At 39.8% G+C, this 22,500-nt stretch overlaps 1 protein-coding gene across 2 annotated transcripts in view; it reads left to right on the top strand.

Moving 5' to 3' along the window:
• The window catches only part of BEGAIN (brain enriched guanylate kinase associated), a gene marked incomplete at both ends in the record, with an annotated part of 169,643 nt that overhangs the window by 76,492 nt on the left and 70,651 nt on the right, over positions 1–22,500 (top strand). For both annotated transcript variants that reach the window (XM_080618858.1, XM_080618857.1), the window contains one exon: positions 14,176–14,265. In XM_080618858.1, coding sequence (XP_080474984.1) covers positions 14,176–14,265 — 90 coding nt within the window. The remainder of the gene's footprint in view (positions 1–14,175; positions 14,266–22,500) is intronic.

The raw sequence follows: 22,500 nt of genomic DNA, 5'->3' as shown, positions 1-22,500 counted from the left end.
AACAAGACAGGAACAAGATACTGGGCGTTAGTGGAAGAATGTCACTTCTCAGCAAAGAGGTAGTTGCCAGTACGTATGCTAAAATACACTTTGCAAAGGAGAGAGGAAGAAAAAATCTGTCAGAAGCCATAAGGACTTGAACTGGATACCCCTGTGAGTACTCAAGAAGTACTCAAGCTTGGTCATCTAAAGGTGTAAAACAGCTGCCAAGATCAAGCCTAAGCCTTCCACTAGCCATGGAAGTGTGCAGCTTCTTTCCAAAAGAGGATGGATAGATTGAAAGAGTGTCTAGCAGCTGTTGAAATAGCTAACAAGATTGACTGTTTAGCTATGTTCAGAAGCAGAGAAATGGAGAAAAATATGTTGTAAAAAACTCCTGAGTTCTAATACCAACAGCTTGGATGTTCAGTAGTTGCAGTGGTTAGCAGTGAGCCAGATCAGCCTCTGATGCTATCATCTGGTGATAGTCAAGTTTGTCACCCTTTCTGCAGAGTAGGTACTGCTCAGATAGAATAGGTTTTTCAATCTTTTCTGTGGTCTTGTGCTGTACATATGAAATATAAGGACATAAGAAATTTAAACCTCTCTTTAATTTTATACTTTCCGTTCTCATTATGCAGAAGAAATCACAGGGGCATTCGGAATGAGCAATGCACAAGCAAGACCAATGAAGCTGATGGAGGGTAGCCTTTCAGCTCCAGAAATTCTCTTTCTATAAAGCAAAGTGAACATTTCACAGCAAAAAAAAAAAAAAAAAAAAAGCTAAACAGTTCTGAATCAACTATCTAATAATTGTGGACTTACAGTTTTCATACCTGAGCTACCTTAAACATAGACATAGGGTCATTCAACTTATTTAGTGCTTCTTTCTCCCACAAACACCTCTTCTCACATTCCCAGAGGAATGTTATGAATGTTATAATGTTATGAAGTAGTCACCAACTTTTGCAAGTACCACCCAGATTAGGGGGGTTGAAGAGGACTACTTATCTGTTAATCAAGTTCTACCCAGTCCCCGTTATTTTCATTAGCTGAGTTGTGGTGTCTGTTTATCAGGCATGATGCTTTTCCCAGTTCAAAAGTCAAAAAAAGCCGTTCTTTCACCTAGAGACAACCCCTCAATCTACTCTGGTTTAATCCAATACCTTCTACACTTGTAGGAGCCAAGAGGCTGCAGCTCTGGTCTGGAACTGTCAGGAGACTGCCAGTCTGTTTTGCAAAGAGACAAAACCCGTTACCCAGCTACTAAGCAGTAACATATTTCTGGCAAAGCAGATGACACATTTTAGCAGAGACTGTGGGAAAGTTACAGGATCAGAAGTTACATGGAGTGAACAGAGAATATATAGTCTGCTATTCACAGGCATGCTTGACCTTACATCCCTAAAAAATTTGGCTAAATGGGCCACATGATACTTTTCCAACTCCTTCAGGACTGACCTAGAACCTCAGTATACATTAGGGAGGTATTATGATGCTATCCTTTGGCTGAGATGGGAATTTGATTCTAATTGCTTATGGGCAGTAAAGCTTGTACAAGTAGAAGCCAGATCTCTATGTGTCTTGGCCCCACCATGATACTGTAAATTCTTCCTCCCTGGCTTCCTGTACTTATTTTTGTTTTGTTTGAGGGGATCGAGTACCAGATCAGACCTTCTGGTTTCCATGTTTTTACTGTAAAAAGCTAACACTGTTACAAACCTCAGACCCAATTAGCCATCAGTTTCACTTTGCAACCAAATCCAAAAGAATGTATTAAAATTTCAATTATTTGCACAGCTTAGTTAGCATTAGTATACTGCACCTAAGTCATGCATGCTTGCTATTCTGGTATCTGAGACAAATCATATTTTGGACACAAGGTACAAGCACTGCACTGCCTCAAGGAGCAGTCCCTGGGTCCAGGGTGGACTTTCAGATCACCTGAATAAGAGCTCTAAGTACTTAATCAGCTGAAGAAAGCGAAAAATATGATATAATCAAGGAAACAAGAGCTACAGAACAGATATTTTTGTTTGTTTGTTTCTCCTTTCTTGCTGGCTTTGTGACTTTGTGCTTCTAGTTATCCAGTGCCAGGTTCCAATGGAAGGCATGGAAATCTGTGCCAATAGCCACCTAGCAACAGTGTATTCTGTGAAAAAGTAGGAACAGGACTGAAGTCTTTCAAATTGAAACAAAGCAGTGTTCCCTGCACAAATCACCAGAAGTGCAGGATGTATACTGTCACCGCTGGGTATTTGGAAAAAAAGAGATCACAGCTGCTGGGCTCTGTGCTAACTCTGTACTGTTTGTCCCTACGAGTTAGGTGGATTTGAAGCATTGTGACTGGGTAAAGCTCCACTGCAGACCTGCACCACTACCACAGTAGTGCTAGGGAACCCAGCCACTTGGCCCAAGGCAGCTCAGTGTCTGTCCAACCTCCCAGGGCACTCCAGAATCACAAATGTAGCTGCCTGTAAGACTGGTTAGAGAGAATAACTTCTCATGTCTTGAAAACAGGACCTGAATTTCAGCCAAATACTGATTCAGAGCCTGCTTCAGAGCCTGTCTTACCTTAAATCCTCTATACCCTCCCTTTGAAAGGTTTATTCCATGTTGTTGTATTCTCACCATTACATATTCTACATTCATATCTCTCTAATTTTAAAAGTATCCATTTGTTTGCTGTTATCATAGTTACACATTGTCTATACTGAATGAAGCAGTCTCGTGCTCATGACTCACTGATGTACATCTGGATGAAGACTGAGTTTGTTTTTTGCAACACAGCCAGTTCTGGCAAAAGAAGGTATGAAGAAACACATGACAGAAGTTAGCCAAGCAGTAATAACACTCACCTGAATGTACACATTTTTTAATTGCTAAATGAGACATGTTCCATAACAGCTAATATTTTTTTAAAGGAGATAATTCATATCATTCATAATAGATTAAATTGTGCCTGATTGCACACCTGGCAATTTTGTTTTGCAATACTTTTTTTTCCCCCAAAAGCACTTTCAAAGCATAGAATGGGCCTTGAGCCAGGTATAGTATATGATTCAAGCCCTGAAATGGAGTGGGATTTGCAGAGCCAGCTCTAGATATAGACTAAGTATGCAGTTGCTGGGGCAGCTGCCTGTTTGCCCCTGCCAGAGACCTGCCACTGTTACTGCCAAAGGAAAGGATGCTGTGAGTAGACTGAAAACTCTTGCTCATCCCTCTTGCAGAGGCAGCACTCATGGCCCCTTTTTCTGGCACAAGCAGGAGCACCATTGCTGTTTCTTCATTCCAGTGCTACCATCTTTACCATCTTCCCTGGCAATTATCATTCACAGGCTGGTGAAATTGTGTATTTTCTTTACCTCTGAGCCTGCTCTGATTCCTGCATTATTCTGGCTTCAACCTTTTAATTGATATTTATCTGGTTGAAAACGGTATTCAGGATAATGAAATATTTTTCAAAGCTTTCCTTTAGCTAATCTGAAATTTAACCCCAAACAAATCTGATAGTATTGGGATGGTTATCATATATCTCAAGGACTGCCGTCCCTCAGATATTTTCTTTCTAGCCTTTTTCTAGATTTCTCAAAAGACCCTCCACCCAAGTGACTCCATCAGTCTTCCTATCGTTTTCTTTTTACTGTATCTCTTGAAATCCCACCTTGAAATAAGGATTCATTATACTGTACGCCACTCTCCCTAAATCCTAAGAGATTTCCTCTTCCTCAGTGAACTTGTACTTTAAATGTATAAGAAAGGAAAAGGGTGGAAGAGCAAGCAGAGTGACAGAAGTGAGCTGATTTTCTCTACACTGAAAGTCATACTGTTTATTTGACGTATGAGAGAGACCAATGTAACAGTCATGGATAAGTGTCTTCAAAATTGCTATAGTTTCACCTAAGACAACAGAAAATCATTTATAATAGAAGAGACATAAAACAATTTCAGATAGCTTCAGAATAAAAGATGGAATGCAACAACATGATAATCATACAGGATTATCACAGAATCATAGAATCATAGAATGGTTTGAATTGAAAGGGACCTTCCAGATCACCTGTCTCCAACACCCCTGCTGTGGGCAAAGACACCTTCCACTAGATCTGGTTGCTTAAAGCCCCATCCAGCCTGGCCTTGAGCACTTCCAGGGATGGGGCAGCCACAGCTTATCTGGGCAACCTGTGCCAGTGTCTCACCACCCCCACTACAATTTCTTCCCAATATCTAATCTAAATCTACCTTCTATCAGTTTAAAGTGATTACCCCTTGTCCTGTCATTACATTCCATTGTAAAAATTCCATCACCAGGTTTCTTGTAGGCCCCCTTTAGGTACTGAAAGCCATTCTAAGGTGTCCTCTGAGCTTTCTCTTCTCCAGGCTCAACAACCCAAAGTCTCTCAGCCTGTCTTCATAGGAGAGGTGCTCCAACCATCTGATCATCTTTATAGCCCTCCTCTGGACTCACTCCAACAAGTCCATATCGTTCTGATTTTGGAGGTCCTGGGGCCAAATACAGTACTGCAGGTGAGATGTCATAAGACTGGAATAGAGGAGGAGAATCACCTCCCTCGACCTGCTGCTCACACTTCTTTTGGTGCAGCCCAGGATACAGTTGGCTTTCTGGGCTGCAAGTGCACACTGCCGACTCCTTTTGAGCTTCTTGTCAACCAACATCCCAAGTCCTACTCCTCAGGGCTACTCTCAATCCATCCTCCATCCAGCCTGTATTTGTGCTCGGGATTGCCCTGAGGTTCACACAGGCCCACCTCTCTAGCCAGTCAAGGTCCCTCTGGGTGGCATCCCTTCCCTTCAGCATGTCAAGCACTCCACACAGCGGTAGTGTCATTGGCAAACTTGCTGAGGGTGCTCTCAATCCCACTGTCCATGTTGCCAACAAAAATGTTAAACAGCACTGGTCCCAGTACTGATCCTGAGGAGCACCACTTGTCACTGGTCTCCGCTTGGACATCGAGCCATTGACTTCAACTCTGTGAGTGTGACAATCCAGCCAAATCCTTATCCACTGAGTGGTCTATCCGTCAAATCAATGTCTCTCCCACTTAGAGACAAGGATGTCATGTGGGACAGTGTGAAATGCAAGGGATAAACTCCATGCCAACCAGCCCAGGCAATTCCACTGAATTATTTCATCAGAGGTACAGTCAGTGATGAATAACTTCTTCACTAAGACCAGAATTTAGCAAAAGTAATCTAAATCTATGGTGAGAGAAGAGGAGGACTTGAGTGGGTTTCTGAGCAGACAGAAAAAAAGAAATAAATTCTGAACTGAAATCTAGTCTCTTTTTTTTCAATTCCTTCTTCTAACCTACCAAACCATAACAGAAAAATAGCTCAGATTATACTCTAGGGCAGTTGTTGGCATATTTACCAATTCTGCAGTGAGCAGAATTCTGAAGAAGATCAGTCAGCACTTCATTTTCTCAGCAAAATGAATGTAGAAATCTATCCCCAGTGAACACACCTATGCTCTTCAGGGGTAAAAGATAAGGGGTTTATAGACAAACCAGAAGCCAGATCTGAAAAGATGTAAAATACTCATCATTTGTATTGATTTTAAGCTGCCTGAAAACATCTCCTGGGAATGTTTCTCTAGATATTACCTCTGTAATCATAGTATTCTCAATTGAAAATATAACTGCTCTGTTACAGTGTGTTTGTATTGTAAACACGTGAAAGTGTCAGACTGATAAATGCATTGCTAATAGAGATAAAATGACAAATTCGTTAGCTACATCAGGTTCTGAAAGGTAGAACTGGAACTGGCTTTCTCAATGAGAATTCTTCCATTTCTGACTTCACCCATTGGCAACACTGAGCTGGTACCTGGTTCTATTCTCCCACAAGTACCAATTTACTAGAATATAACTGAACACTGAAGGGGATAAGATTTGGAAGGACTGATATCTATTGTTAATATAAATATACTTTTTTTTTGTCAAATAGCAACTTAGGAAAAAAAGACATTTAGGAACCTGGACATTTTTTAATAGTTATCTGCAGTTACGGGCAAGTAGGTTAATGCACCTTCTAAGTAGCTCTCTATCTGCTATTCTTATTGGTAGGCTGTTCCAGAATCATGTTGTTCTGTCATTAGAAGTCTTCTAATTTCCAGAAAAACAATGTAATCGTGATAAGTTCTGTTCACTTTCTTCTTATGCCATTGCTTTTCTTTAGAGAAAATAATTTTCCCCCACTCCGTTATATTTAAAATGGCAGATGTATCTCTGCTTTGTTTTCTTGGACTGATCTAGACCAGCTTTGGTTTTGAGTTTGTTTTCTAACAAACATGCCTCTGAAGTCTCAGGAAAAGCCTTTTCTGTGCATCTCTGTGAGACTGAATCCCTGTCTTGAAAATGGGTGACAGGGATTCAGCATAGCATTCCCAGAGAAACATCACTGCCCTTTCCCTGGTATGCCAGCACTTCCCTCTCTTGCTGAAAAATCTCACACCATAGTTTGTTGCAGCTGCTTAGAAAACAGATCTTAGGCTATGTACTCAGAGATTAAATGAAAGTTATTGAACTATAATTTAGGATATTTCTTTGGGGTAAAAGGAGTATATTTCAGTCTGAAGTGTTAGCTTTATTCTGGTTACCATGCAAAATGTGCCATTTTAAAGGGATGTCTTCTGATTATTAGTTCTTTCAGATTCTCTGGAGGCAGCAATCATGGATTGCTGCAACCATGCAAGTGCAGACCAGTCTTTGCACAGAAGAGCTGATATTCTCAGTAAAGTTAATCCTATTCTGTATTCAGTATGATTTCATTCACAGATCTACATCCCTACTTAAAAACATCATACCAGATTTTGGAAAAGGTATGAAATACAAATACAAGCACAGTTAATGTCTGAAGTAAATACATCCATATATTTAGAAAAGTCCCTTTACATAGTCCGTTCCTAGATGACAAAATGAGTCAGTGATTATCCTAAGCTCCCAAAATTAGAGGCTCTGAGAAAGACTGTAGGAAAATGGGAAGAAGGGAGAATTACACTGACAATAAAGGGCTTAGAGGGTAGCTTTTAAGGTCTTACTAGTTTATGTAGTAGATACCTTAAGCCCTAATATTCCATATTAGGAAATCAAAACATCTTTCCAAATTTGTCTCAATTAAATTGATAAAAATTCACTTTGAGACACAAAAGTCTCCTTGGCCAGATACCTACTGACTGCTATCCCATAATGTTCACCATGTTGAAACAAATCTTTGAGTGCGCTCAGAGGGGGCAGCTGGAGCTTTGTAAAGATTGCTTGAAGGCAAACCATAAAGAAGGGCAAAAAATGGATCTACTGCTGGGACACTGGAGCAAAGCATTTATGACAGAGAAAAAGTAGGGAGGAAATGATTTGTGACAGCCCAATTACATTAGAAACAAGACTTGTTCATCTATTTGAAGTAAAGAACCGAAGGGAAGTGGAGGAAAGGACAGCACTTAGGCCAGTCTGATATTTGTATTTCTGCATGTGGAAAACCATTCATGAAAACTGAGTTCTGCCATTATACAAAAATTCATAATCAAAATAAATGCCTCAGAGAAGCTGTTGAATGTTATCATTGCCAGCATTGGAGAGCTGTTACTAATATTGAAACTTCATGAGAACTGTAAAACATATAAGGAAGTGTACTTCCTATGGAAAATGTCTACAGACAACAGGTGTATTTTGACACCTATGCAATGCATTTATAGCTATTGCTTCCCACAGGAAAAATGAAAATGCATTTAGCAGTATATAATCTATAAGGTGATATTGAATTATATTGCAAAGATGATCTATAATCCTGAAGAGTATGACTGGTTTTATTCTGTAGGGACAGTTTATAAGCTGCAAGACAGTAAAGCTAGCTAATGCTTTTCACAATATGCAGATGATCAGCTTCTCAAGTAGGAGACTCAAATGAAATACTATTAACAATGTATGATTATTTCCATGCAGATACTGAATGACTAATTCTTATCATATTTGTCTGTAGTTGCAGGAGGGAGTGTTTCTGCACCTGTTCCTCTTCCCCCAAATCCAATCATCAGTAAAACTGTACTCAGCCAGCTGTTAAATTTCCGATCAGTTAGTACATTTCATGCGTTTGTAGAATGACAAAATATGAAGTCATATAGCCACAATAAAATGCCACAGTGATACCAAGAGAAGTGATCGCCAAGCTTGCAAAGCTTTGCACAGTCTTGGACTTTGTTGTAACACATAACTAGATCCAAGCCAATGGAGGATATTCATATGCAAACAAGGGTACCCAGCTAATGAAATAAAGTTAGCAAATGTTTGGAAAAATGTGGTCTTTTTCCTTGGATTCTTTTGAGAGCTGAAACTAATAGTTAATTATTAGAAATTTATCAAAGCTGATCAGCTCATGTTGTCTCCCGTGCCATTATTCACAGAAGGTATGATGCCTTAGCATTTTGACAACAGAAAGTTCATTCATTCATTTAGTCATAAATCCTTACATTTTGTTGATAAACAAAGGGATGGTACAGATTCTTCAGGAAAGACAGGCAAGGGGAGATGAGGAGGGGGTGTTGTCCTCTATGTCAATGACCAGCTGGGGTGCATGGAGCTCCACCCAGGAATGGATGAGGAGCCGACCGAGAGTTTATGGGTCAGGATTGAAGAGAGCACAGGGACAAGTGACATTATACTGCCACCTGACCAGGAAGACTGAGCAAATGAGGCCCTCTGTAGAAAGATAGGAGTAGCCTCATGTTCACAGCCCTGTTCCTCATGGAGGACTTCAACCACCCTAATCTCTCTTGGAGGGTCAACACAACAGGGCGTAAGCAATCAAGGAGGTTCCTGGAATGCACTGGTGATGACTTCCTTCTCCAAGTGACAAAGGAGCCAATGAGGAGAGATGTTATGCTGGACCCAGTTCTCACCAACAAGAAGGGGCTGGAGGGAAATGTGAAACTTGATGGACATTCCCAATCTCCTTATATTCCCAGATACTGCAGACCCAGATCTGTGTCTGCACTGTGAAGCTACTGGTCCAGTCCCTGCAGATTACCCCAAAAGGGGGGTTGCACAGTTCCATAAGACTCTGTTTTTCAACTAGGGAATTATATTTAAAATATTAATTAAGATATACTGTTGCTGTCTTGCAGCAGTTTTACATTATTTAATGCTGAGATCATAGACAGTTCTGGGTAACTCCAGGAATAGAGCTGCCACCCCCTCACAGAAAATGTATTCTTTGACATTTATATTAACTCTAGCCTTTGTTCCTTGGGGATGACAACCGGTTACCTGCATTGGCATGACTGGTAGGAAAGTAGGTAGCAAGCACAGCTGACAGCATCTTGCAAGTCTGTGATGCTATATCAGCATCATTGCCATGTACCTCTTCAGTGAGGATGGGAGGTGGAGATAGAGTCGTGACAGTATGTTCCAAGGCGTCCCTGTGGTTCTTCCACCTTGCTCTGTCAATGTTTCATCTGGAGTTATTAGTGTTTATAAAAGCATAACCTTAAAATAGCTGCATGGTGTTAATAGAAACAAAAAATAGCAGTTCTTGTGCTTAGCTTCTTCCTACTGGGGTAAAATAGGGCTAAATTGAGCAAGTACAGAAATCATAAATAGCACAACCCAGTTAAAGGTGACTTTCCAATCTCCTTCAGGTCTTAAAGAGCACTTAGTTTAAGCTAAAATCAGAACAGGACACATTCTTTCTTGTGCTACAGAAAATCCTTTTCCCTTCAACGCATGTAAGATTTAGAGTGGCTTTTGCTTAGAGACTGCTAAGGTCTATTCACCAAGTCCTCCACTTAAAAGTGGAGCAACCATTAAATTCTCGAACTTCTGAAAGCCACATTATTTCAGAAGACTCATTCAGATTTGCATTGGCACTTGTAAAATAGCAATGTGTTTCCTGCTGTGGGTTGGCCTTGACTGTGCGCTGGGTGCCAGATGCCTACCGAAGCTATTCTATCCCTCCCTTCTTCAGCTAGAAGGGGAGAGAAAATATAACAAAAGGCTCATGGGTCTAAGTAAGAACAGGGAGAGATCACTTGACAATTACCATCACAGGTAAAACAGACACAACTTGGAGAAAGTAGTTTAATTTATTACCTATCAAATTAGATTAGGATGAGAATTAATACCAAATCTTTAAAAAAACACCCAAACTTCTTCTCTTCACCCTTCCTTTCTTCCAAGGCTTAATTTTATTCCCAATTTTATCACTACCTGCACAGTGGCACAGACAGGCAAGGAATGGGGGTTGCAGTCAGTTCATCACACTGTTGTCTCTACTGCTCCCTCCTTCTCGGTAGGAGGACTTCTCACACTTTTCCCCTGTTCCAGCATGAGGGCCCTCCCATGGGAGACAGTTCTTCAGGAACTTCTCCAAAATGAGTGCTTCCTACTGGCTGCAGTTCTTCATGAACTGCTCCAGGATGGATCCCTTCCATGGGGAATAGTCCTTCAGGAACAGACTGCTCCAGCATGAGTTCCTCATGGGGTCATAAGTCCTGCCAGCAAACCTGCTCCAGCATGGGCTCCTCTCTCCACAGCTACAGGTCTTACAGGAGCTTGCTCCATCATGGGCTTCCCATGGAGTCACAGCCTCCTTCTTGCATCCCCCTGCTCCAACATGGGATCCTCCATGGGCTGCAGGTGTATGTCGGCTCTACCATTAACCTCCATGCACTACAGGTGAATATTTGCATCACAATAAACCTCCATAATTTGCAAGGACATGCATGAGCTCTGGAGGAATTTCTGCTCAGCTTCATGGAGCACCTCCTCCCCTTCTTCCTTACTGATCTTGGTGGTGTCTGCAGAGTTGTCTCTCTCATATTCTCACTCCTCTGGCTACAGTTCCACGGGGCGGAAATAAAATGTTAATCATGTTTAACTGAGAAATCAATGTTTTTCAAATTGGCTACAGGTCTGTAAGTATCCTTTGTGATTATCGTCACATGAGCCTCAGACAATATTTGAAGTAACGTATTGCATGTTCTTGGACAAGACAAGGAAACCAAGACTACTACAGCAGTGTCATGGTTTAAGCCCAGGCCGTAAATTAGAACCACGCAGTCTACTTCCCCCCCCACCCCCCCAGAGGGATGGGAGGAGAATTGAAAGAATGTAACTCCCATGGGTTGAGATAAAAACAGTCCAGTAACTAAGGTATAACACAAATCACTACTGCTGCCACCAATAATAATAATGATAAGAGAAATAACAAGGGAAGAGAATACGATACCGCCCGCCAGAAAAGAGCCCGACAGAAAAGACGACGTGCCCTTCCAGGTAGCTCCCAGTTACATCCCCCGGCATGACGTGCTGTGGTATGGAATACCTCTTTGGCTAGTTTGGGTCAGGTGTCCTGTCCCTGCTTCCTCCTGGCTTCTCCTCCTCCCTGGCAGAGCATGAGACTCACAAAGTCCTTGGTCAGGGTAAACATTCTGACCAGCAACTGAAAACATCGGCTTTATCAGTATTATTCCCAGGCCAAAAGTCAAAACCACAGCACTGCACCAGCTACTAAGAAGGAGAAAAACTGACTGCTGCTGCTGAACCCAGGACAAGCAGTATGCCCAAATTCAAACCGCTCTTGACACTGGAGTCGGTCTCAATCACATCAGTGAGGGATAAGAGAAGCTCTGTAGGAAGAAGAGGAAAACGGGATACTTTGTCATGCTACAGCATCACAAAAAGCAATATTAAAATTTGATAATCTGAAATACTTTGTCATCAGGGTTTTTTGGACTGATATTTTTCCTGTAGTAAACTTCTATTTGTATACTTTATACAATACTCTTTATAGCTAGTCTTGTTCACTATTTTCAATACTTAGAAGTTTCTTACGACTGTTATTTCAGAGGGGAAATAACACAGTAACAGAACTGTGAGCTTTTTCCATTTTGTTTCCTTTAAAATTTACAGCTGCTTTAAGCAAAAATGTTGGTATTTTTGCTGATTTCTTATTTTCCAATGATAAAACAATATGCCACATAAATTGCAGAAACTGACAAATTATTTTTTGTGTTTGTAAATCAGGCAAATAAATAACTCTTACAGTTCCTAATTATTATTGGGCCTTGCACATGAGAATGTGATTAGACTGACTACAACTGACACTTGTTGTCTGAGACATGATGTTATTAAGTCCCTTTGGGGAGCTTTAAAACAACCGCCACTTTTAGAGCAGAGAGATTTTCTCTGCATTAGCTCATTTAAGAAGCAATTACATGGGACTTACTACCAAAAAGATGTCAGGAAAAACACTGAGCAAACAGCTAAAGTCAAATTCACACACCTTCTCTCTCTGTCAAAACATCTCACAACCTTAAAGTGTCTTGTCAAGATTATCTATAGCAAAGCTAGTTTTTATATGTGAGGTAAAGGTATGAGATAGGTTAAATTAAGACTACATGGAAGAATACTCACTGATTTTTCTCAAAATTAAGATTTCAAAGACTTTAGTTTTGTAAGCAGTTTACAGTTTTGTACCTAAAAATATGCAGATGCAAAGTGGAGAGTCAGGTAGAGACCATTTTCAATTTCTGTAATCCTGCAATGAACTGTTTTCCTGACACCCATAGTTGAGAACGAAATTACACAGTGAAGTACCACAGAACCGGTATGTATTAAATAAGTACACACCTATTGATTATGAGATTTGTAGTTTGAGACTGAGAACATCAGAAAAGCTGTGAGAGATACATAATCTGAAGTAATACAGTTCACTGAAGACACGATAATACCAAGGAGTTACAGATTGCAGAGACTTATTCTCACCTCCACTTCAATTTTAAAGCTAATATTGCTGTAAGTGCATGTGATGACAACACCTAAACGTCAGGCCTCCTTATTTTTGATGTTGTCTCTGGGTATCTTCACATATTTAATCCAAGCCTGGTATGGAAGAATTTCAAAGATACTTAAATGTTCCTTCCTTATTCAATGAATAACTCTGTGGTACAAGTAATGCATTAGAATTCACTTACTGCTTTTCCTCAGGGTGCTTTAAAGAGCATCATCTTGCTGCCAGTAGTTCTTGACATGAATCCAGTCCCAGGATGGACTTAGAACAGGGCAAGAATCTCAGCAGAGTTCTCATTTCCCATAAACACTGAGATTCTCTGCTGCTCTCTGTAGCACAGTTCCGAAATATGTCCTATATGTAAAGATGTGTTCACGGTCCAGGAGGTTCCTACTTTGCAGTTCCCACTGGTAACTGATAGTGAAAACTGGAAGGTAGGATTGTCTGCATGTGCAGTGTTCACTGACCACTGGGAAAACTTCCGCAAAAGTTCCGGTTCATAAATATGAATATGTTTGAGTGAGGAAAAACTGATCTTTTATTGAGTTTGTCCTTCAAGGACATTGCATTTCTGCTACTGCAGAGCAACACAGCAATACAGTATGAGTTATTCAGCATGGCCAAATACTGTAGTCCTTACTCAGATTTTACTCAGGAAAAAGCACCTTTGAATTGAGTGAGAATTTGCTTGACTGAGGACTGAACAGAGTGTTTTGAATCTTAACAGCATTGCTTGATGCTAATGTTGGGCAACAGTTCTCATTGCTAATTTGCCTGCCTCGTTGGCCTTCTCCTGGGTTCTGGATCTGCTTTTGCTGTGTGTTATTCATAGCTTATATTGCTAGTTCAGATTGCTTCTCTTTGTTCTTTTCATTTCCAGTTAATGTTTTGCAGCTATTGTTCTGCTGCTGGTAGATATGCATGGAACCTGGTATGTGGAAATTGAACCTCAGCCCAAATTTAATTAAAGCTGCTAAACATGTTCTCACTACAGTGCTCAGAAGGAATTTTGCTGGCCCTTTCTCAACAAAGCACAAATTTGTTTAATCTATCTGATGTGTTTACAATGCAAAAATATAAGGGCTTGATTCACAAATCTTTATGCTTCTCCAGTAAAATAGATGGAGCAGCACCCATTTACAGCAATCATAAGGTCAATTCTAAATGCTTATTCTGATCTACAATAGTCATACACGAAAATCACTAAATGTGTGTGCTGGAACTTCACCTTGTTTTGTAGATTTAGTACTGCTTTAAAGTAAGATATTCTGAATAATAATTAGTACCAAATTATGCCATAGTCTACTAATATGCAGCAGATCTAGCTAGGTTATCACTCGTATGTCTTATGAGCCATACCTAGCCATGGTTTATCCTCTATTCATGCTACAGGGTACGAAATTCCTGGGTGCCAACCTGCCTATGGCAACCTAGAATTCTCCAGGGCAGGCTCGCAAAATCTTCACCTACTCTCTGGGACAGGTAACTAATAAGTGATGTTTTGTGAAGTTATGCTTTCTTTCTAACTTTCTGATGTCCCTAAAAATGTGTCATCTCTTCACGTCACTTTGTAGTCTCTCATCGTTCAGTTGCTCTATGTTTTCTGAACTAAGGGAATAGTAGTCTAGATGCTTGCTTCAGCCAAGCCTGTAATAATTGTTATTAACAGATATAAAAACTGAAAGTTTTTTAAGAATCTAAAAAATCCACAGCTGCCTACAACCAGTTAATGTTTTTTTCTGGCTGAGTAGTTCTTATAATACAGATGCATTGCATTTTATGGTTGATGCTACAGTTATCCAGGCAGTTCGCCCATCTCTCTTAATTGCTGGTATGTACATATTTTCTCTCCTTTATCAGGTTTACATTAATTTTCGGTCTCCTGAAGTAAGGATTTTTTCAATGTTATAGGTACAGAGATGTCAAAAGAATGGAGGAGTTATGACTGATTATAGTTTACATTCCTATGCAGCACATAGTATAAGTTTAAGTAATGATTAATTTTTCCATATTTTGCTTAGATTTTGTTCTGCTTTTCTCCTGAATATACTCTTTGTTCTTTGTCCTTTGACTTTTTTTGAGTGGCAAGTATGTAGAAAAAATGTCATTCACTGATTACATAATTTTCAATGACATATGAAATATTGAAATATATTGCAAAGTAAGAAATTAATTAGATAAAAAGAAGTAAAGACAGGCTAAGCTTTAGATTGCCTTCTTGCAGTCTATTGATTTTCTCTGAATAATTAGTGTGAATTTTCAACTTAAGAGTGCTGCTAGTGTAGGAAAGACAAAAGTGAGATTCTTCTGGATTTTTTTTGGCGCAGTCTACATTCTGTGGAGTGAAGAAAATAATAGTCTTGGAAAAGTGTTTTGAATTCCTCTTTTTCAGTACCCTGGGGCTCTGCACATGCATTCTACTTTTATCTGGGTTTAGATAAGCTTGATGCAAAAATAGCTTTGCTCTGCTGCTTGTCCTTGTAACCAGGAGATGACCAGTGAAGTGAAATATAGTCAGGGAATATAAAACTGCCTTTCTGTGGGGCTCAGGGAAAAAAAAAAAAAAAAAAAGTCTTTTCCTTCCTTCACTGTCCACTTGTAGTTCTTACACTCAACAGAAAATAGGCTTACTCTTCTGGAGGACAATATCAGAGTTTATCTCCAAGTATACCAAAGCTTAAAATGTACAAATCCAGGACTCTAGCTCAGGATATTTAGCAGTTGCATAAAAAGACATAAACAGCCATTGAAAGATATTTTTCATTTCCCTCCCTGCTTTTTAAAAGCCCCACAATGACCTGAAATTTTAGGGAGATTTTAGTATTTCCTGAAAGTTTGTTTCTTTGCTGTTGATTAACTCAAATTTTAATCACATTGTTCCAAGATATCTAGATTTTAAAAATGTATCTGGAAACTCTCCTTCCAATTATATTAAAAAACATCAGCTTGCTGAAGGAACTAAAAAAAAACCAAACTAAAATGAAAACATTCATTTGTGAAAATGAAAGATAGTATTACAACTGTCACAACTGTTGGCACTTACAAAATTAGGATAGATTCTATTTCACCAAGCCTCATGCACCTTAGCCTTTAAGAAACTAAAGAGAAAGAAATAAAAATTTCAGCAAGAGTGTTAAAATAAGTCTCAATTCACACTCAAAAAAAAAAAAAAAAAAAGTGCCCTGTGTTTAGGTAATCCATATCTCAGGGCACAAGAGGAATTTTTGGGAAAGCCTGTAGTAAGGGAGCTGCTTCTTCACTCTGGTTCATTAAGGTGGTGGTTCTGCAGGGTAGGTGAAATGAGAGGGCTCTTGGGTCCCCTCTGAAGAAACATTTTGGGTATTGCTTTTCACATGAATAGTGCAAGCATCTTTTCAGATTAATACCTGTTTCCTGATTTGTTCTTTCGACGCTTGCAGAGAGCTCCTTCATTTACCAGCTCAATCAAGAAACTACAAAAGAGCTAATGTCAAGGTGCTGGACTGCTAACAGGAGTTCGGAGGAATGCAGTCCTATTCTCTCTCCATCCAGATATACCCACAAAATAAAAAGCAACAAAACAGTCTTGCACTGAAAAGCCAGTTCAGCTGGGGGAGCAGGGTGAAATAGACTTGACTGAGCTAATAAATCATGACATAACGTTGGGAGGAAGATTGCATCAAATGATGACACAGCATGCTGAACAGTGGGCAACTTGCTAGAGGTGAACTCAATTATACTTTTCTAAGTAGAGGAGTTCTCAGTTAACAAGTCCTAAAATAGTGTGCTGCAGTGTATAAAAACAAGGTAGGGCTTAAAATAATTAGCCAAAGATGACAGATGGCAATTCCTTTCTGGTTTTTCCCTTCTCTTCTTTTGCTGCAATATCAAGTTGATCAAAGAACAGAGTATCATTTGTTATTGTAGGAAAACTAAAAATATCTTGAAATATTCAGGCAAAATAAGCTCATTCAGATAGCAGCCAGTACCTCTCATTGTTCTTGTTCAACATCTTATACACATGTTTGTGTGTAGTAAGTTTCCCTCAGAATCTGAAGAACAGCTGAGAATTTGGGTGTGTCCAGGCTAAGGACTATTATTCAATCAATTCATTAAATCAATTTATTAATGTATTTAATTTAATTATTTGCTTGTGTTAACAAACCACTGATCTATTCTACTGCCTGAAAACCTTCTAAAAAGTCCCTAGAGCTCACTTCTCTAGCATGTCACTTAAGTTATATCATGCAGCTGTGTGTGATGGGGGAACTACATGATAAAGAACAGAGATTGCAGTAGAACTGACACACCAATGGCTACTGAATGTGTTTGAGGAGTCAGTGCTGTGCCTCACTTTAACCAACAGCAGCATTATCTCCTGTGCTCTTTAGTAATAATATCTGGCAAGCATTGGCACTTTTTTAAAGCCACCTATGGATTTAAGTTAAGAGATAAAAGATGAGATCCTGTCTTGTAGGTCTTCTGTCACAAAAGAGGATTAGAATGCAACTGACTATATAATTAAGAAGAAAATTCAGTCATTTCCTCAAAGAAGGGAATAAACACTGCTTAGAAAGAAAAAAAGCAGCTACATCTGCAGTTCCTCCTACCCCCAGTCCCAGTCCCAGTAGTAATTCTGTCTGACAGGTCCTGAAGCCAAAAGAGTATATTTACTTTTTGCACCTGCTTAGCATAACCTTTCCAATAGAAATGTTAAACCAGCCCACTAAGATGAGCCCCTTGAGCCAGACAAAGATCAATTTCAAATTAAAGGAAAGAGAAAAGGATTCAGAAAGCAAGGATATAGCTAAGCTGAGAACTTTGCCCATCTACCTATGTCCGTATGCCTTATATCAAGTTAATCATGAATAAAATTCTTTCCCTACTACTAAAGCACATTTCTATAGTATTCCTCTATGCACCTCCAACCTCAGTCTTTTAATAGAAAGAGTAAGATACATTCCAGCTTGCTCCTGGGCAGTGGGTTTACCCATTCTCATTACATGTCCTATTGCAAATAAACAGCAAAATTCAGGAGGAACCACATTCCTGTTCCAGCACAGCTTGATCCAGATGAATCAGGAAGGTAAAAAGACAAAAGCAAAACTGAGAAAAGTTTAATGACACAATTAAAATATAACTTTATAAGCTTGTGAGCTGATGTGGCAGGCTGCTTTCAGTAATTTCCAGAGGGAGTGTTTATCCATGACTACACACCAAGGCAATCTAGAAGGTGGCCACTCAAAGCTGTAAGGAGAGTTGCTGCAACTGAAGACAGCTTGCTCAATTGCCTGGAGAGCTCTCTTTGGCTTTCAAATCATAAATTGAAGTCTACCTCTAATTTTGCTACCTCAATTTCTCAGTACTTCATTCTCTTTTTTTTGATCCTTTCTCATCACTGCTTAGTATTCTGAATTCCCTAGTGAGATGCTGTGCAGGCTGCCAGACATTAAAAAGCTGGCAACATCTGTTCAACAACTTTAAATCACTTTCTGTGTGAGATAGTCCCCCTGCCCCTCAATAGCCTTTGTTATAGAAAGTATTTGTTGCAGTCAGCCTTTTCTGTCACTTTTCTTATCCTTTTGTACCCTGCAACTTTGTACTGTAACTCACCATTTCTTCTAGCCAAACATGTTGTGCAAAGATATTGGCCTATGAAAAGACAGAAAACAGTGGCTCTTACAGAGATGAGCCTTCTTCCAGAGTCATGTCAAGAGCAGTCTGGGCAGCAAGCAGTGTAAAGATCCCTTCATCTCTAGGAAAAGACAGTGTAATTATGTCTTTGCTCTCTTGTATAAATGCTGGCTGAAGTTTGCCATAACAGAATTTAACCCTCTTCTCTCCCAGCTTCAGCAGCTGACTCATTTCAGATGTAGTCGAGAGCACTAGGCAACATTTGGATAATGCAGACAATTTGAAGTAGGGCATGAACATGAGCAGACTCCTCCATTACCATGAGAAAATAAGCATACTCATCTTTAGAGTATGAGTCAGAAAACATGTATTCCTCCCTGAATTGCATGCTTTTTTTCTTCTTTTGTAACCTTGTTTTTCATCTGTTCATCCCTTCATTTTCTAGAAACACAGAGGAGAAACAAATTGAACAGAAGCAGCCTTTATTCAGACTTCTGTAGGATCACTTACTGACCTTAATGGTTTCCATTTAAGCCGCTGACTATCTGCCAGAGCTGAAATGAGTTGGTCCCCACAGATTTTAGGAAGATCCTAGCAGAGGCATTGGAGGCAGCTTGAAAGAAGACAGAAATCATGACAGCTTCTGCTGCCTCTGCTTCAGTATGCTTTAGTCACTTTTGAATTTAGGCACAAGGCTCCTTCCTTTTCACTGTGCACTACATTTATTTCTCGCATACAGCCAGCCTGACTACACTCCAGTATTTAACCTCAAAAGTGTCTCATAAACAAAAGCTGTCATCTCATTAATGGGAAACAGAAATGTATTTTAAACACTCCAAGCCCAAATCAAGTTAGCAGAAGTATTAAATCAGTCCTCATAGATCATGTGTCCTGGCTCAACTCTTCAGTCTCTGTGATCTCTATCAAGCACAGCACTGGGCCAGCCAGTGCAGCTGCTTGTGCTGGACAGTGCACATCCTGGTTTGTAAATCCACATTCTTCTCTCTCCATGAGCTGTTCCGTATCCTGGATTTCTTAGTGCTCTGCACAATAACGTGTTCCCTTACATGCAGGTCTGGATTCTCACTGTTCTTTTTCATTTGCCGTTTGCAGGTTTCAGCACGCTGGGGGAATCACAATAGCGTGCTGAAGAAACTTCATTTAAATCAATCAAAATACTTTTAGTTTCTATTTCTGAAAGTTGTAATTTTATTCATGGTATTTCCATTCAATCCATTCAAAGCCTTAGGTTATGAATAGTACCTTTAAACAAAGGACAATTTGTATGTCTTTATTATGAGCATATTTAAAAAATCTTGATACATTCCACTGCCACTAATGCATTTAGTTAAGACAACTCAGTGTTGAGACCTGGTCCTCTAAGGGCTTTTTGTGTCTCAACATGTAACAGAATTTTCATATATCAATTACCTCACATTATGGTTAATATTGAACACTCTGTTGGATAGATGTGTCTGTGGGCTTCACATACTTGGTATAGAAGTCTTCCCTTTTGTAATGAAAGACTGTCAGATCTGTATAACCAAAACATAATCAGCTTTATTTTTAATATAGGTGTCTCTTTTCTACCTCTTATGAAGAAGCCCAATAGAGTTTAGACATATTTATCATATAATATCTCTTGCTTGGTCTGAATTTTTAATGGTGCAAATTATGCAAGAGGCAGGTAGTCACATCCTAGGTGAAGAAAATCTACCTTCCAAAATCCAGCAGTATTTATGTTTCAGGGTAGTCGTATCAGCTCTCCAAGGTGCTGCATATAAACTCTCATATAAGGATCTGTCCCACAGCCCTGGACATCAGCTGCTAAACATCTCTTTTTCCCAACCTCCCCTCCAAATGACTCTATTGGTCCTGATAAAGCATCCCTTCTCTCTGGTTTAGATTCTGCCAGAATGCCTAGAACCTGAGAAAAGGACTCTGTTACTTGTTTTATGTGTCCATCAGTCATCTGGAAAATATCTGAGCTTCAGATTTGTATCACCCACACATTTGTTCTGAAACATATGTACAGACCTTCTCTCTCACAATCCAAACCCAGCTTCAGGTTGTTTATTTCAAAATGAGTACTGGAAAGAAAATTCAAATGGTTTAATACTTGCAAAAAAAAAAAAAACCCACACCAAAAACGCTCAGAAAGCTATCTATATATGTGTCTCTATGTGTGTATATATATCTATAGGAAGGAAAGATCTGCATGCAATTTGACAGGCAAACTGTTCATACTTCAAAGTTTCAAATATTTATAAAACTTCTTTGAAAGTAATGGAGTAATTTGGTGGATGTGCTGTAGTGGAAAATAAAGACGGTGAAAAGTTACAAAAAAGTAGGTGAGCTGAACAAAGTTTGTGTGAGACTGAATTTATAGGAAAATACTTATTGTAGAACTTGGATACACATTGCTGAAGTTTGTTTAGGTATTTGGGTACAAGTGGAGATGCTGAATAAAGAGCACAAGGACGCTGGGATTTTTGGACTGGGCTCTGGGTCTAAGGTACAGCAACATGATCTATTTCCCCCATAAAATTAATTTCAAGTCTGTAGCTGGATTCTCAGAATCTGGATCTAAACTTTGTAATTTGATCCCATCCCCCTCCTAATCAGATGGAGCAAGTGTGAGGGTAGCCACAAAAACTGCCTTTTGAAATGGTGACCCCAATCATGTAACACATAATCAAAACTTGATTAACATAGAAATCCAATTGCCACTTCATTAAAGATCTTTCATTAACCTAGAAAACACTTGTAAAATGCTTGGACTTAATTTCCCAACAACTAAAAATTTAAAAAATATTGCTGAGGGGTCAAATTTAGTGACACAACTACCATCTCAAAGCTATTTCTCCTAAGCCAAGGTTTGGGGTGCCTTTCATGCAGCACTTCTACCCAAGGCAGGATGCAGACATCGTTTGACCCATGCCAGAGCCATGCCCTGTCACCAGCAGCAGGGCTGTGCTGGAATAAAATGTCCTCGGTAATGCAGACCACTAACTGTGGATCAGCAGGAATTGATGAAGTCAAAATTCCCTGGTAGTCCCAAGATGAAGTTTGCAATGTAGTCCAGCTCTACTGAGTAGCAATGCAGTGGCACGAAGGAGCCGTTGGTATCTCTGCTAGATAAGAATGTCCCCACACTCTCCGTCCCTAGCTTTCTGCTCTCTCGGGTGTGAGCTACATGTCAAGAAGAGGTCTCTTGGGGCCTTGCCTCCTGCCTGGCTGACTGCTCTTGTCTCTGTGATGATAGGCTCTATTCCAAGATCAGAAATAAAACCAGGGATGTGGCTGCTTGCTCTCCTTGAGCTAAGAATCTCTTTTCAGAGGTCCACAAAAGTCTCAATCAGACATGTTGGGAAATTACTTCCAGAACAGCACAAACCTGGCCCCAGACTCTGGCTGCTCACCACACAGCCAGACTCCTGGCTGCCATTCTGTTGTGTAAGTCAGTACAATATGGCTAGATTCACAAGTAGTCCCTTGTCCTTTCCCAGATACTCTCTCCTGCTCTTCAGACTCTTTCACAGCATGCAGGGCTGACTGTTTTATACTTTTCCCTAGATAAAAACACACAGGATGGAAGAAGAAAAGATGCTTTTTGAAATTCTGTTTCAGAACATATTTTTTAAATTTCCTTCAGTGTTCCCAAATTCCTGATCCTATGAAGCCCTTTTGCAGAATGTGACACATTGCAGACATGAAACAGATCTGATAAACACTTTGAAAGCATTTAGTTGTGGTTTGTTGTTTGTTTGTTTTGGGGGTTTTTTTTGTGGGCTTCCACACAATCCAAACAAACAAGAAAAGGAATGCTATTACCTCATCTCATACACACAGTACTGAGTCAGGAAGAGGGGGAGTTATCTGATGAGATGCAGTTTTCTATGTCTGAGCTATTTGACTATATTCCCTTTGTAATTAATGGAAATGGGTACTTCCAGATTTGTGTCACCTCATCCAAAAGTAGTCTCCTAAAACAGATTAGATTAATTTCATCCTGGTGATAGTGCCTGCCCATCACAGCTGACAAAGAATGGGAGCCAGAGCTGACCAGTAGTACTGATATTTTTTCTGGTCAGGTCAGTCTTG

Source organism: Psittacula echo (assembly GCF_963264785.1).
Source record: "Psittacula echo genome assembly, chromosome: 5".
Classification (NCBI taxonomy): domain Eukaryota; kingdom Metazoa; phylum Chordata; class Aves; order Psittaciformes; family Psittacidae; genus Psittacula; species Psittacula echo.
The sequence above is the reverse complement of the archived record's forward strand: the minus strand, read 5'-3'. Positions and strand labels throughout refer to the sequence as shown.